The sequence below is a fragment of the Alosa pseudoharengus genome, unplaced genomic scaffold (genome assembly GCF_046254945.1).
Source record: "Alosa pseudoharengus isolate Yale_2024_CS ecotype anadromous, Long Island Sound unplaced genomic scaffold, YU_APseudo_1.1 YU_APseudo_1.1_scf_2, whole genome shotgun sequence".
NCBI classification, from domain to species: domain Eukaryota; kingdom Metazoa; phylum Chordata; class Actinopteri; order Clupeiformes; family Clupeidae; genus Alosa; species Alosa pseudoharengus.
This window is the reverse complement of record NW_027468663.1, coordinates 58,621,705-58,639,204: the sequence shown is the minus strand read 5'-3', so window position 1 is coordinate 58,639,204 and position 17,500 is coordinate 58,621,705. Positions and strand designations below refer to the sequence as shown.

The 17,500-nt window shown below is 44.4% G+C and overlaps 1 protein-coding gene across 2 annotated transcripts in view; it reads left to right on the top strand.

Annotated features, from left to right (window-relative positions):
- The window catches only part of LOC143134927 (exocyst complex component 3-like), a 42,371-nt gene that overhangs the window by 11,370 nt on the left and 13,501 nt on the right, over positions 1 to 17,500 (top strand). For both annotated transcript variants that reach the window (XM_076295653.1, XM_076295652.1), the window contains exons 6-8: positions 9,640 to 9,723; positions 14,383 to 14,512; positions 17,221 to 17,337. In XM_076295653.1, coding sequence (XP_076151768.1) covers positions 9,640 to 9,723; positions 14,383 to 14,512; positions 17,221 to 17,337 — 331 coding nt within the window. The remainder of the gene's footprint in view (positions 1 to 9,639; positions 9,724 to 14,382; positions 14,513 to 17,220; positions 17,338 to 17,500) is intronic.

Here is a 17,500-nt window from a genome sequence, read left to right as displayed (position 1 = left end):
TCAGTCTGGGTTCAAAAGCGGCCACTCTACCGAAACGGCTCTGCTGTCTGTAACAGAAGCCTTAAAAGAAGCCAGGGCGACTGCTCGGTCATCAGTACTCATTCTGTTGACTTATCGGCTGCCTTTGACACGGTTAATCACCGCATCCTTCTCTCTATACTCGCTAACATGGGAATCTCCGGTTCTGCTCTCTCCTGGTTTGAATCCTACCTCACAGGACGCTCGTTTAACGTATCATGGCTTGGTCAGCTATCTGCACCTCACCATCTCACCACAGGGGTCCCCCAGGGCTCAGTACTGGGCCCCCTTCTCTTTGCTATCTATACCACCTCCTTGGGACAGATTATCCGTTCGCATGGCTTCTCATACCACTGCTATGCAGACGACACACAGCTCTATCTGTCCTTTCCACCTGATGACCCCTTGGTTTCAGCACGGATCTCGGATTGCCTCTCAGACATAGCTACATGGATGAAGGCACACCACCTCCAGCTGAACCTCTCAAAGACTGAACTGCTGGTCCTCCCAGCTAAACCTACCGTACACCACGACATCAACATCAAATTTGACTCCCTGTCTGTTTCACCTACCAGGACTGCAAGAAATCTAGGAGTTGTTCTCGACAACCAACTAAACTTCTCAGATCATGTTGCCTCAGTCGCCCGGTCATGCCGTTTCGCACTCTACAATATACGGAAAATCAGGACTTACTTAACTCAAGATGCCACCCAACTTCTGGTTCAGGCAATAGTCATCTCACGACTCGACTACTGCAACGCCCTCCTGACAGGTTTCCCAGCCTGCGCAGTGAAACCACTTCAGATGATCGATCCAGAACGCGGCGGCGCGCCTGGTCTACAACCAACCCAAGAGGGCACATGTTACCCCGCTACTCATCCAGCTACATTGGCTACCTATGGCGGCCCGCATCAAATTCAAGGCTCTAACGCTTGCCTACAAAGTAGTCTCCGGTTCTGCTCCCACCTACTTGAATGCCTTCATACAGACATACGCTACCTCCAGACCGCTGCGCTCCTCAGACGAACGACGTCTAGCTCTACCTCCGGTACGCTCAGGCCAATCCAAACTTTTCTCATCTGTTGTTCCTCGTTGGTGGAACACACTGCCAGTTCCTACAAGGGCAGGGACATCCCTCTCCATTTTCAAAAAAACTCCTGAAGACCCAGCTCTTTAGAGAACATCTCCGCTCATAGCAACACTTACAACAAGTCTTGCTGATCCTAGCACTCACCAGCCGTCTTAAACGGACACGTAACTATTAAAAACAGCACTCACTGATGCACTTATTCTTACTGTACTTATTCTTATGTTTTTTAAATTGTCCTAATATTGTTGAGAATTGCTCTAAAACTTAAACTGTTTACCATGTTGTTAGTCGCTTTGGTTAAAAATGCGTCAGCCAAATGTAATGTAATGTAATGTAATATACACACACACACACACACACACACATATACACACATATGCACACACACACACATATGCACACACATATACACACACACACACACACACACAGGTCCGCAATCACACACACATACACACTCACAGACGCACACACACATATACACACACACACACACACACATATACACACCCACACACACATACATATATACACACACACACACACACACTCACATATACACACACACTCACATATACACACACACACACACACACTCACATACACACACACTCACATACACACACACTCACTATTTTGGCAACTTCTCACCTTCTTTATCAAGCCGCCGCGCGAGCCAGGCCGGGGGGATTTCGGACGCACGTTCAAACAAACTTAAAGATTCTAATTCCAACAAAAATAGGATCTTCTATCCTTCTAAATACAACCTAAATAATCCAAAGATGTATGCGTGTATCAATGTAAATGTAAACGAAAAGCTTCAATGTTGTTTTGTATGTGGTTACTGTAGTTCGTGAGTTCTTAGTCTATGTTCGTGGTCGTGGTCAAAAAACTATATCGCTCCCAACTGTGTCTAGCGCTTCTTCACTAATGCGTTCACCTGCCAGGCCTCACTTCCTGTGTCCATATATAGGAGTTCCTGGTGGTGTCATAAAGCAAGTAAAAGTGCCAGCAGGGGGAGGTAAATTTCAATAAAATAAACTTACATACCTAACATACCGGCCCCTAATTGTGAGCCAACATGGAGAACAATTATCAAAAGGAAGGAGCCAATTAAATTTCAAAGTCTAATGTCCAGATACATTAGTCTAAATTTAAGTAACGTTATTTTGGTGCAAGTCTCAATAAACTCATTTTATTTGTGACCTTCTGCTTCCATAAGTAGGCATAGTTTGCTTACTGGCCTTTCAAGGATGTTCGCTTTGGTCTTCACTAAAACACTTCGCACTAGACCTTTTGATCCAGGTAGAGATTTGACCACTCTGCCCAGCTGCCAGGAGTTCCTAGGAGCAGTTTCATCCACAATCACAACCAGGTCTCCGTTGGTTAAGTTTCTCCTGGGTCTGTTCCATTTGATTCTCTCCTGCATGAGAGGTAAGTATTCCTTTATCCATCTCCGCCAGAAAAGGTCTGATATGTATTGCACTTGTCCTCATCTTCGCTGGGAGTACAAATCTCCTTTCTGGAAGAGTCCTGGTGGCATGACAGGTTTCGATTTCAACTGGAGAAGATGGTTCGGGGTAAGAGGTTCCAGATCGTTTGGGTCACTAGTCACTGTGGTGATGGGTCGGTCATTCATGATGGCCTCAACTTCACACAGTGCTGTTTGGAGAGCCTCGTCATCCAAGCGCTGTTCTTTCAGAATAGAATAAAGAATCTTTTTGACGAGACGAATCAACCTTTCCCATACTCCTCCATGATGTGCTCCTGAGGGGGGATTGAAAGTCCACTTCACTCCTTCCTTGAGTAGTGCATGTTGGATTTTGGAGTGATCAATTCCCTTCAAGGCCTCTTGTAACTCTCTGTTTGCACCAATGAAGTTAGTGCCGCAGTCGGATCTGATGCTTGACACAGGTCCTCTGCGGCAAATGAATCTGCGTAAAGCATTGATGCACGAGTCAGTGTTCAGGTAACTCCCCACTTCAAGGTGCACTGCACGGCAAACAAGACAAGTAAAGATCACCCCATAGCGTTTTACCTGCGACCGGCCCCGCTTTACCTCGATAGGCCCGAAGTAATCTACCCCCACATGGGTGAATGGAGGTTCATCTGGGGTTATGCAGTCCTGTGGCAAATCTGCCATCTTCTGCTGTTCCACCTTGGCTTGATATCTTCGGCAGAAGATGCACCTTTTTATGGTTTTCCTAGCTATGGCATGAGCACAAGGTAGCCAAAATCTTTCTCGCAGTTTGGCTAGCATGTGACTTCGTCCTGAGTGGCCTACTTGCAGATGGATTTGCTGTAGGATCAGTCTCGAGATGTGCGAGTTCTTTGGAAGAATTACTGGGTTCTTCATTTCACTAGGTAAGGCTGTTTTGTTGAGCCTACCTCCTACTCTCAAGATACCCTGGTCCAGGGTTGGGTCCAGCTTGCGGAGAGTGCTTGTTTTGGCACATGGCTGCCCTCGCTTGAGTGAGTTAATCTCCTGCTGGAAAGCTTTTCTTTGTTCAAAGTGGATAATACAATCTTCCGCCTCCTGCAGGTCTTCTACAGTAAGTCCTACTTTTGCTTTGGACTTTAGGTCAGTCTGAGCGGTTCTAGTGACTCTACGTAGTTTCTGTTCTTGCAGAAGTGCCCGCAACTTCAGCATCCATGCTACAGCTCTTTTGAGTCTGTTCCAGTGTGAGTAGTACTCAATTAGCTTGCTTAGTGGGCTCTTCACTTCTACAAGCAGACTATTAACCATCATTTCTTTTTTCACCTCGGGATCATTTGACTCGATGGGTGGAAAATCTTTTAGCGCATTTGGCCATTCAGTGTCTGGTTTAGCAAGAAACTCTGGTCCTTGGAACCATCTTTTGGACTTCAGGAAACCTTCAATGTTCAAACCACGTGAGACGTCATCAGCCGGATTTTCCTTAGAGCCAATGTGCCGCCACTGGTCTTTGTCTGAAAGTTCACGGATGTCTGAAATCCTATTGGCCACGAAGGTTTTGAATCTTCTGTTCTCATTTCTTATGTATTTTAGCACAGATTCGCTGTCGGTCCAAAAGACTGAGGGCTCCAACTCCAATTCCAGTTCTGACCTCAGCAGTCGATCCATCTTGGCTGCAAGAGTTGCTGAGGCTAGCTCTAATCTTGGGATAGTTACTTGCTTCAGCGGTGTCACTCTGGATTTCCCCAGAACAAGTGTCACATGGATTTCACCCGCTCTGTTGGTCAGTCTTAGGTAGCTTACACTGCCGTAGCCATTTTCGCTTGCATCACAAAAGTGATGCATTTGCGCCTTTTCAACTTGGCCAAAGTTCTTGGGCTTTATGCATCTGTTGATTTGAACATTGGACAGTCGCTCCAGTTCAGCAAGCCACTTCTTCCAAGGTGTGAGGTAAGTCTCTGATATGCCATCATCCCATCCGCACTTCAGTTTGCAGAGGCCTTGGAGGATCTGCTTTGCTTTTAGGATGAATGGTGCCAGGAATCCTAAGGGATCATAAATAGAGCTGACGACTGATAGGATACCCCGACGTGTCAGGGGTCTGTCCTGGAGAGTGACACGAAAAATGAAGGTGTCCTTTTCAATATTCCATTGAACTCCTAGAGCTCTCTCTAGTGGCAGCTTCTCTCTGTCCAGATCCAGTTCTTTGATCTGCTTCGCCTTGTACTCATCGGGAATGGAAGCAAGCACAGAGCGGCTGTTGCAAATCCACTTTGTGAGCTTGAATCCACCCCGAGAGCAGAGGTCTCTGAGGTCTTTGCAGAGGGAAATGGCCTGGTCTTCTGTTGCCACAGACTTAAGACAGTCATCGACATAAAAGTTGCGTTTGATGGTCCTGCTCACCTCTTCAGCAAAGCCGTGACCATGGTCATCTGCAGTCTTGCGCAGTGCGAAGTTGGCACATGTTGGAGAGGATATTGCTCCAAATAGGTGGACGGTCATCCGGTACTCCTCGAGGTTCCTTGATGTGTCGCCGTCTGGCCACCACAGGAATCTCAACAGGTTGCGGTCATCATCATGGACACAGACTTGGTGAAACATTCCTTCTATGTCTGCCATCATAGCAATGGGTTCTTGGCGGAACCTTAGCAGAACGGCGAGGAGAGGGTTAGCCAGGTCTGGTCCTTGAAGTAGTTGATTGTTGAGGGATGTTTGTTGGAATGTTGACGAACAATCAAATACCACTCTAAGGGTTTTCTTCCTTTTGTGATACACTGCATGATGTGGGATGTACCACACTTTTCCATTTTGCCTCTGACGTCATCCGGAAAGGCTATGCCGAGATGGTGCCAAAGGACAGGCTTCAGTCATGAAGTTCCTGTAATCCAGAGCATAAGTTGGATCTGATTTGAACTTTCTGATCAGGTTCAGGGCTCGTTGCTTGGCAACGTCATGGTTGTTCGGCATCATGATATCTCGGTCACGCAGTGGAAGTGACATATAGTAATGTCCGTTCTTGAGCATTACTGAGCTTTTGGCACTCTGCATGAACTTGAGATCTTCAGCAGACATCTCTTTCTTTTCATCATATTTCCTCTCGGGAAAATCATGATTGTACTGCTGTACCAGTAGATCCTTCAACTCAGTCACAGAGATGTGGTTTGCAGTTAAAGTCGGCAATCTTGAAGACTCCTCAGCAGTGCAACAGTTGAGTGGTCCATTGATCACCCATCCAAACACCGTCTTGACTGCATAAGGGCCACCGTCTTCGGCATTGATAATCTGCCATGGTTCAAGGGCTCTTGGGGTATTGGCTCCTATAAGAAGATCAATGTCCGCATCAATCTGATTTAGCTTCACTTCTTTTAAGTATGGCCATATTGAGATGTCCTTCTGAGTTGCAGCGTTTTGTTTAGTCACTGGGATGGCATCTTGTGTGTAGACTTTAGGGAGTTCCAAAAAGGTGTTCCCATCCAGGTTGCCTACTTCCAGTCCAGAAAGCTCGTAACTTGAGACAGTCTTGATCTGCCCCATTGTCCGTAGGAGAATCTCAGTCTTCCGGCCTCTAGCGTTCAACTGTCTTCTCAGTCTCTCCGTACAGAACGTCCCTGAACTTCCTGGATCCAGAAAGGCGTAGGTCAGCACGGCTTTACTTCCCTTAGTGACTTTTACTTGGACCGGCACAATTGACAGAGCACAGTCTTTGCCGGCCCCGGTTACTCCACCAGCTTTGAGGGTGACATGACCGCTGTTGATGGAGGTCTCCTTCGGTTTTACTGGCTCAGTCGGCTTCACTTTGTCTAAATGCAAGATGGTGGGGTGCCTACCTTGACATTTCTCACAGGTCATCCTCCTCTTGCAGTCTTTACTCATGTGTCCTCTCAGAAGACATCCAAAACAGAAGCCTTTGGTTTTCAGAAACTCTACTGTGGCCACATGTGGCTGTGTCTTCAACTTCTGGCAATCCTTCAGGTGATGTTTGCCTTCACAGAATGCACAGGCGGCACAGGAGTCAGAGATGTTTTGATATTTGAATGTATGGTCTTTTGCACATGTTCTGATGTCACAGTCATCAGTCAACACTGCTACTGTTGTAGCAAAGCTACTGCCCTTGCTCCTTATTGGGTTTGGCTGTTTGGAAATGGCTGCAGTCTTGGTCTTGTTGAGGTCTTGAATGTCACCGAACAAAGGGTCCAGCAAGATCTTGGCCTGTTTCTCCATAAAGGCTACGAGGTTATGGAAACGGGCTCTGCGACCTGTTCTTTCCAGGATATCACATGCAGTCGATCTCCACTTCTCTCTTAGTTTGTAGGGCAGTTTGGTAATAATCAGTTTCATGTTGGAGGGTAAATCTAGCTCTTCCATGATCTTTAGGTCTTGCATTGTGTTACAGCAGCCTCTAAGATACAGTGCATATCTCTGTAGTTCCTTTCCATCGTCGGACTTGATATTTGTCCATTTCAGGGCCTTATCCATGTATGCCATTGTAACTTTCAGGTCATCTCCAAAGTTCTCCTGTAGGAGTCTTTTAGCTTCGCGATATCCTCTTAATGGATCCATATGGAAGCAGCTTCGGACGAGTTCTCTGGGTTGTCCTGTCGTATACTGCTCAAGATAATAAAGGCGATCTTGACTATTTGCTGTTTTGTCTTCAATGCTATATTCAAAGGCACGCATGAATGTTGTAAAACTTAGTGGATCACCTTGAAAGGTTGGTATTTCTGGTAACAGGTAATAGTGCTTGTTTATGTTGCAGTACAAGTAAATCAACAATGTCATTCTGTCTTTGAATGACAGAAGACAAATCGTCATAGTCTTGACTTGGCTCAGGCTTTTGACTACCACCTTTTCTATTCATCTTATCCTGCTTGAGCTTTAAAGGGATTGGTGTCTTAGCAATCGTGACAGACTGCTTTGAACTTGAGACTGGGCTCTTTGGCATTGCCTGCTGTTGCTTAGGGATTGTAAGGACTCTAGCAGGTCTAGGCTGTTGCAGAATTTTTTGCAGTGGTGTTTTAGGAACTGTAGATATTCTAGCAAACTCCACAGGTGACTGTCTTTGTCTTGATGCATGTAAAAATGGTCTATGACTTTCTAAGTAGGAGTTCATGCCATCTTCAGACTTTCCTGACTGCAAATCAAAGCTTTCCAGAACCTTTATCTTGGCATCTGATGCTGCAATTTCTGCTTCGAGTTCTGTGGCTTCAATCTTGAAGTCCAAAATCAATCTCTGTTGCTCAAGTGCCTGCTTAGCATTCAATGCTTCCCTACGTGACAACAGTGCAGCTTGCTCAGCAAGAGCTTTCCTATGTGCAGATGTCACTGAAGATGATTTAGATTTACTAACGTTAGAAATGCTATCATTTGGATGAACGAAATCTTGTAGATCCCTTGACTCTGGATTTAATGCACCCTCTTGCTGCTCTGATACAGTCACTGGTTCAACAGACTCCTGATCTTCTGCAAGAAATTCCTGTTCATCTGATTCGTCTTGCTCTGCCATTAATTCCTCCCAATCCTGTACCTCTTCCAGGAAATCTTCAAATGGTTCTATCCTAGGTTTATACCATTCAACTTTGTCTATTTGTTTTTCCTGTTCAGGTAATACATTTTGCACAGCATCATGGGCATTCTTAAATTCTTCACAAACTGATTGGAAAATGAGAAAATGTTGTTTCACAGCATCAATATCCTTTTCTTGCATTGTCCTTTTAATGTCATTCATTTTGCGTGTACATTTTGCTAATTTGCCTTTTCTGACCTTCTTTAGTTCCTTAATATGCTCATCCATTTCAGCAGAATGAGTATCATCCATAGTGGCCATTAACATTTTTAGGCTTGAAGGACACGTTCAATAGGCCTTTAAATGCAGCGTGATTCACGCAATTCAAACAAACAAACAAAAGTTCCACTAATGAAACCCAAAACCGTATGCTATCAAATCAATTATTTCTAAATCAATGAACACTTATGTTTCATTCACGCTGGCATGCGTGAGCTTCAGAGTTTATATTTTAAAGTACAGTCAAGCACTTCACACGTAGCAGATGAGGTGACTAAAGCACAACGTTACAACGTTGCAGTCTCAACTTTGAAACGTTTCAATTCAAAGCACGCTACACTGTATCAAACTTTCCCGACGTTTATCAAGCACTCAATCAAAGAGTCAACGTTATGCTTGTCCACATAAAACAGTCAGAGTTCGGGTGGTTTATCGCGTTACTCACGACCCGACGAAAGTTTTCACCATCAGCAGCTTTCTCCAATGCAGCAGGTGTCCTGATAACAGCGAATCCGCGTGGTTTATCCTCCGGTGTCGATAATCCAAGACGGAATGCTTTCCTAATCCTTGACGAAGTTTTTTGACTTTATTTTGGCAACTTGTCTCACCTTCTTTATCAAGCCGCCGCGCGAGCCAGGCCGGGGGGATTTCGGACGCACGTTCAAACAAACTTAAAGATTCTAATTCCAACAAAAATAGGATCTTCTATCCTTCTAAATACAACCTAAATAATCCAAAGATGTATGCGTGTATCAATGTAAATGTAAACGAAAAGCTTCAATGTTGTTTTGTATGTGGTTACTGTAGTTCGTGAGTTCTTAGTCTATGTTCATGGTCGTGGTTAAAAAACTATATCGCTCCCAACTGTGTCTAGCGCTTCTTCACTAATGCGTTCACCTGCCAGGCCTCACTTCCTGTGTCCATATATAGGAGTTCCTGGTGGTGTCATAAAGCAAGTAAAAGTGCCAGCAGGGGGAGGTAAATTTCAATAAAATAAACTTAAGCTTAAATTGGCCCTAACACTCACATATACACACACACTCACATACACAGACTCACATATACACACACACACACACACACACACATATACACACACTTACACACACATTCACATATACACACACTCACATATATACACACACACACACACACACACACATATACACACACACGTACACAAACTCCACACACACACACACACACTCTCACACACACACACACACACCCACATATACACACACTGACATATACACACTCACACACACACTTGTGTTCGTCCACCCTATGCACATCTCTTACTCTTCCTGTTAGGTACGTCGCCATGGAGAAGAAGCATCTGGGTCAGACGGGTCTGAAGTACCTGTTCAGCACATGCAACACCTGCGCAGAGCTCAGGTGAGCTAATAAGGATCACCTGCGCAGAGCTCGGGTGAGCTGCGCTAATAAGGATCACCTGCGTAGAGCTCAGGTGAGCTGTGCTAATAAGGACTCAGGTGAGCTGTGCTAATAAGGATCACCTGCGCAGACCTCAGGTGTGCTGTGCAAATAAGGATCACCTGCGCAGACCTCAGGTGTGCTGTGCTAATAAGGATCACCTGCGCAGACCTCAGGTGTGCTAATAAGGACTCAGGTGAGCTGTGCTAATAAGGATCACCTGCGCAGACCTCAGGTATGCTGTGCTAATAAGGACTCAGGTGAGCTGTGCTAATAAGGACTCAGATGAGCTGTGCTAATAAGGATCACCTGCGCAGACCTCAGGTGTGCTGTGCTAATAAGGACTCAGGTGAGCTGTGCTAATAAGGACTCAGGTGAGCTGTGCTAATAAGGATCACCTGCGCAGACCTTAGGTGTGCTAATGATCACCTGTTCAGAGACAAAGATCGCAGCCCTTTGCCGGACCGGTGGATGTAGGTCTCTTTGATGTAGAAAGTAGGTCACATTGCACTTTCCATAAGTAAAACTGCACCTGCAAACTGATGCTGTTACCGATGCTATTCCAATGATTAATGGCTAAACCTGCTGCTATGCTAATGATGCTAACAGAAGTCTTTGGCTAATTCTCCTACTGCACACTGCTGCTATGCTAATGAGTCTCCTCCTGTGGCTAACACTGCTACTATGCTAATGAATAATCCAGTGGCTAACACTGCTGCTATGCTAATGAGTCTTCTCCTGTGTCTAACACTGCTACTATGCTAATGAATAATCCAGTGGCTAACACTGCTACTATGCTGATGAATATTCAAGTGGTTAACACAACTACTATGCTAATGAGTATTCCTGTGGCTAACACAGGCACGGCGCCAGGATTCCAGTTTTGGATGGGCCAGACCAATTGTGGGTGGGCCTTAAAAAAAACTTTATCAAATCACTGTTTAACCTAATAAAAATGACTGACTAATATACTGTTATATTATTTGTGCTTACATAATAGAGATTTGAATAGCTTGATGCTCTTTAAATAGTTTGTTGCATTGTAAAAAGGACGGACGTACTATCCTCGATCACTGTCCTTGGTTCTGACCAAATAAGAGCGCTTTGGAATCTCCATTACGCACCATACCTGCTGGCTGTGCTTTAGTGCATCTCTCGAATAGACCTAAGGCCTATAGGCTGTAAAAGTGGGAATCTAATATTTCCCCCAAACATAGTTTAGTTCTGCTTGTATAACATGAAGTCGAATATTTCATTTCTTTTAGGTTTTCAACAATACAGATCAATCACACTGCCCAACAGTTTCAATCAATATGCAGGGCAGTTGAAAACATTCGGGGCTTAGCCCATAGAGTCTAAACGGTTTTCATAATTCCCATTTTGCCTGACTTGCTGCTCACTTTTCATAAATGAATCCACTGACTCAAGCCTCATTTGCACCACATTTATTAAATATTATGGACAATACAATTTTGACAATTAGAGGATGTAATGACATTTAGCTATCTTGACATTTTCTGTTTGCTAGAAACGAACTATATAGCCACCTTTAAATAGCAATATGCATTCTATGTTTTGTTATGCTTAGCTTAGGGAGAAGGGAACATTGAAGACTCACTAATTCGATTTTACAACTAGGCAAAGCAGGCCACCACTGTTTGGCCAGCTCGAGACTGTAGGCTAGAGGCTGATAACAAACCTGAACTTGTAGGCTAGTCTAAATGACGAGAACAGGATAACTCCACCACCACCTTGTTATTGATGACTTCATGATTTCCTTGTAACGTAGGCCTATACCAAATATTAAATGCAAACAATGACATGCCCAACCTCGCGCGCGCACGTAGCCTACGTTCCAAATTATGTGTTATGGAAGGTAACGTTCATATTAAATCTGCTGCATGAAGAAGAGTGAGTTCACCCGTGTCCGCTTGTATGTTAAATACGTCCATCTCATCTCAAAGTTTCAATGCGCGATTGAAATAATGGTTTCATATTTGTTAGTCAACTGTACAAAATACATTCGGGGCTGAAGCCCTGGCAAAATCAGCTGGCTACTAGGCCTACCCCTCGGGCACAGAACTTGTTCATTGACAACGTCATCTGTCATGTAAAACATGCTCCAAGAGAGCTCATAAAGATCAATCACACCCATTAGGCCCTTTAATGCAAATCAACGATCACAATATCAACAAGCTGCATTGCAAAAAAAAAAAAAAACATTTCAGAAGCCATTATTAAGCCATAGAGATGTGCTAGGTGTTATGGATCAGCTATCCTTCATCTCCTGGTTGCAGCGATACAACGAGACCGTTTGTGCACGTTTAAGGTACCTAAACAACGACTATATTAAAAGTTTTTTTTTTTTTTTTAAGAAAAGTTTTGGGTGGGCCTGTTGAAAAGTGGGTGGGCCTAGGCCCATCCATAGCGCCGTGCCTGGGCTAACACTGCTACTATGCTAATGAATATTCCAGTGGCTAACACTGCTACTATGCTAATGAATAATCCAGTGGCTAACACTGCTACTACGCTAATGAATATTCCAGTGGCTAACAGTGCTACTATGCTAATGAGTCTCCTCCTGTGGCTAACACTGCTACTATGCTAATGAATAATCCAGTGGCTAACACTGCTACTATGCTAATGAATATATTTCAGTGGCTAACAGTGCTACTCTCCTCCTGTTGCTAATGTCTCTATCCATTTGTGTCATACCGCCCAAGTTGTATGCACGAACGTGACATAATTGCCTGGCTTGTAGCACTTTTAGCGTTCCAGTTTGTCTTTGTGTGAAAGAACATGGATGCCACCAGGGCAGCAGCTGCCTCGGTAGTGCTGGGCGCTTGCCTAGAACACGAAAGCAAGCTTGTGGTTCATCTAAACAAGCTACGGGATGATTTACACTTGCATTCATATTCCAGCTTCATCACACTTACACTTAATTTAAACAAGTGCTATGCATTTTTCTTGAGCAGCTACTCCTGTGGCTAACACTACTGTGAGTCTCTTTCTGTGGCTAACACCGCTGTTAGGCTACTCCTGTGGCTAACACTGCTGTGAGTCTCTTCCTGTGGCTAACACTGCTGTGAGTCTCTTCCTATGGCTGTTAATTGCTAATTGGTAATTGGATTCGGAAGTGGACATTTTCCACGGCAGTCTGTGGACAGTATACCAAATAAGAAAGGCCTATAGATAGAAATTGTGATAATAAAATATGTAGATTTTGGTAGATTGGTCTTTTAATGTAGCCGTGGCAACTAGCCATCAGGTATAGGCCTGAATAACATGACACTTGTTAAATTCACCTCAGCATGTCTTTTGCAATCATTTAATCCGCCAAGGGCAGTTCTATCACTGTTACAAACAGTGGAGCGTGCAAGACTATCATTATGTTTTACTCTTATGAGACAAGGGTACACTTTCGTGTAGTCTGATGTGAAATGGGTCTTAAATGTCTTAAAGTGATGCCATGCATTTTTTAGGCTAAAACATTTTATGTCACTGACTGCAAACATCACATAACCAACCGCTAGCTGTCTGTGTCCTGAATACACTGTAAAAAACCACGATCTCTGTAGACAGACAAGGCTCCAAAAACGGCAACAAAAACAACCTGGGCAAACCTAGCCCATGAAAACATAACAAACTGTTCCAACAAATCACACACGAGATGCGTGTTTAGGAGAGTTTCAATTGCATGGGAGCAGCACAGGAGGGAGGGGAAAGAAGTAACGAGCTAGCTCTCTGTTTTGTTTGAAAGTCAACAGAAGTGACGTTACCCAGCATCGCTTAGAGTACCTTTAAGTTTGGGAGAAAATAGATACAAGCCTTAGCAAAACAGGGCAATCAGGATGCTCTCTGTCATGACACACGCGCACCACCTCTCTCTCTCTCCCTCTTGCTCGATCACTCTAGATTCCGGGAGATTTGTTCTTATTTGCGGGCATCAGGGAGCCATTATCAATATGTGGGAGACTCCCGGAACTTCCGCTGTAGAATGGGGGATATTAGCTTCATTAGCTTGTTAACTAGCTTCCAGGAGACTTGGGATGTCTGCTAACAGTGCTGCTATGCTAATGATCTGACTGCTGTGTCTGACACTTGCTGTGCTAATGATAATGTGCTAATGCTATCCCTGTGCTAATGATAATGTGCTAATGTTATTCCTGTGCTAATGATAATGTTCAAATGCTATCCCTTCACAATGTGCTAATGATAATGTGCTAATGCTATTCCTGAGCAATGTGCTAATGCTATCCCTGTACAATGTGCTAATGATCATGTGCTAATGTTATCCATGCGCAATGTGCTAATGATAATGTGCTAATGTCATTCCTGTGTTTGCTGCAGGCTGCTAGCGGTGCAGTGCTAATGTCATTCCTGTGTTTGCTGCAGGCTGCTAGCGGTGCAGTGCTGATGTCATTCCTGTGTTTGCTGCAGGCTGCTAGCGGTGCAGTGCTAATGTCATTCCTGTGTTTGCTGCAGGCTGCTAGCGGTGCAGTGCTAATTTCATTCCTGTGTTTGCTGCAGGCTGCTAGCGGTGCAGTGCTAATGTCATTCCTGTGTTTGCTGCAGGCTGCTAGCGGTGCAGTGCTAATGTCATTCCTGTGTTTGCTGCAGGCTGCTAGCGGTGCAGTTAGCATCTGAGGTTCAGACTGATGCTGCTTCTCCTGCTGCTGTGAAGCTCTTAAAGGAGCTGGAGGCACAAGCCACAAAACAACTGCTGCACACAGCCACACACAACACAGAGGTGGGACAACACACACACACTACACACACACAGACACATACACACACTACACGCATACACTCATACATACACGCACACACACACTACACGCATACACTCATAAACACACTTTGCGCACATTAAGCTACACGCAGACAAGCTCCACATGCTGACCCTACAGACACACATTACCACACACACACACACACATTACCTCACACACACACACACACACACACACACACATCATACTCAGGGTGCGATTTGTAGGGGGGGATGGTGGGGATTTCCCCACCTCTGGTTTTCCTATCCCTACCTCTGCTAAATTATTTTTATCCCCGGTGGGGACAAGGATTTTCTCCCCTTGATAGTGTTGAATGCAACTTAACTGCTAGCCTACATAAACTCTTGAAATCTAACGATCTTCAGTGTCAATACATCAGAGTAGGCTATTCAGTAGCCTTCTGGCAGACGGCGCATATTTCTGAACGTCATCGAACACAAAACATTGTAACATTTTAGTGCGGGAACTTCCGCAGGGAAAACAGCGCTGAACCAAACATGAAACGCGTTCAGAGCAGCATATCGTCTTACTTTAAACACCTGTAGTTTGCGGAGGACGAACGAGAAAGCACTCGTTTGATAAATCAGCCAGTAGGCTAGGCCTAGTAGACAAATAACTTACAAAAATAATCTGTACAGCAAAAACGAATGTTGGTGGGTATTTAAACTATCTAGCGGGTGTTTTAACAGCTGCAAGAAATATAAGCTTCATGGTATGGCCCATATGTTCTGGTTCGTAAATTATTTTCATAAAACTTCAAGTTGCCCTATAACTTTTCTCTCCAAACTCTTCACTGCACTGTAGCCAATTAACTGACAGTATGATTTATTTTCTGTAGGCTTCAATAAACACATTTATTTTTTCAACTTTTGCAATATTACGCACTTGGCTACTGAACGCAAATCAGCAGGAGAGAGAATGCACGCAGCCTACGCAGCGTGTAGCGCAATGTGTAGGCTATTTGTATACCAACTAACACTGTTAGCCAATTCACTAACTCAAGACTTCAGTGTCATCATATACAACATTTTACATAACAAATACAGAAAGGATGGAGGCAGCAAAGGTAGAGGAGTCATTTCAGATGGGTCAAGAACAAGGTGAATTTTATGCTTGTCAAAACGTAGTCCAACCCTGCATTAGAGGAGCTGAGCACACTCGCTGTTTAAAGTCATGCACAACTAAAACTAAAACTAAGCTAAAGGTAAATGTTACAAAGTTGGCAAAATTAATATAGGCTATTATTAGCCATGGAATTACTAGGCTATGAATCGTTCGTTCATTTTTTTTTGGGGGGGGGGGTTACAAACATATTCAAAATCATCCCCCCCTCTGGTTTTTAGACAAATCGCACCCTGATCATACTGTGTGCTCGAAGGAGAGTGGTTTGAAATTTTGGAGGAACTGAACAGGACTGTTGGGACTGAATGGGACTGATGTGTGTGTGTGTGTGTGTGTGTGTGATTGTGGATTGTGTGTGTGTGTGTGTGTGTGTGTGTGTGTGTGATTGTTGTTATTGTGGATTGTGTGTGTTGTGGAGTCACGGTGTGTGCGTGTGTGTGTGTGTCAGGGTTTCCGTTGTCCGGTAATTACCGGACATTGGCCGGAAAAAAAATGAAATGTCCGACAAAATTAAATCTCTCCGGTCAAATTGTCCGATTGAAATTGGCTAATAATCCCGTCCCCTAACGCAGTCTGAATTTGAGAATAAGCCTTAATATGTAAGCCTATATTATACGTCCTCTGGCTATGTTTTTAAATGAACAGGCTCTACCGTTTGAAAAGTAAGCTATTAAACAACACGCATAGCCTATGCTGCATTTCAAATAGGAAGCGCACGCTTAAAACGTCCATGTTAAACAACGAACAAATGAGTGAGGCGGTTCAAACATGGACAGACCCAGGCAGACTAGCCTTAAAAGTTTTTTCAGAGGCCAGACGCGATGGATGATGATAAATTGGTAACGTCTGAAGCCTCAGATGTCCGGTCAACTCCACCACCACCAGATAAAAAGCAGAAGTGTCGGGCGTATCTGTCGGAATCAGTGACATTGGAAGTGGAGTTGCGGGGGGTGCGGCCGCTCCAAGACACTGTCATTCTCCGTGTACACTGGACATAAAGTGTTCTTTAGCCAAAGCATACAGTAGGCCTATGCGTTCTCTGTCTATGATCATCTGCAGGGTTAGGGCCTGCTCGACGAGGCGATTACTGGTCCGCGGATAATTTCTGGCACAATTAAACGGTATCATTGAACCGCGGCCGAAAGAAAAAGAACCTAAACATTTCCCAGAATAGGAAACATTTCTTAATGTATTGTTATCAAATAAAGAGGCATAGCATTAGGTGTAGTGGTGTGAGCGCTCATTCTTGTGTATCTGTGTAAGTTAAACAGTCACCACTGGAGATAACGTGGGTAGCAGCAACAAACAACGTAGCCTTTTTAAAACAACGAACGAATCAGATTCTTCTATACAGCCTGATTATACCATTCTTTAAGCTACATAGCCTGTCTCCAGTTTCCTCAATTTGACTAATTAAGAAGGGATAATAGGATATTTGACCGGCATATCATCAAAATGTCCGGAAAACGAAAGCTCTGCCGGTCACTTTGACCGGCACCATTTTTTTCTAGTGGAAACTCTGGTGTGTGTGTGTTCTGAGCAGGCTCCTCTGAAGACCTACTTTAAGGCGGCGGGGGAAGGAGACTTGGGGGAGCTCCAGACCACGATTGGACAGCTGTTCACTCACTTACCACTGGTCAACGACAAAGACACGCACAGGGTGGGTCATCAACACACACACGCACGCACGCACACACACACTGTTTACTCATTTACCACTGGTCAACGACAAGGACACGCACAGGCTGGGTCATCAACACACACACACACATACACATACACAGTCACACACACACAGTCAAACACACACGCACACACACGCA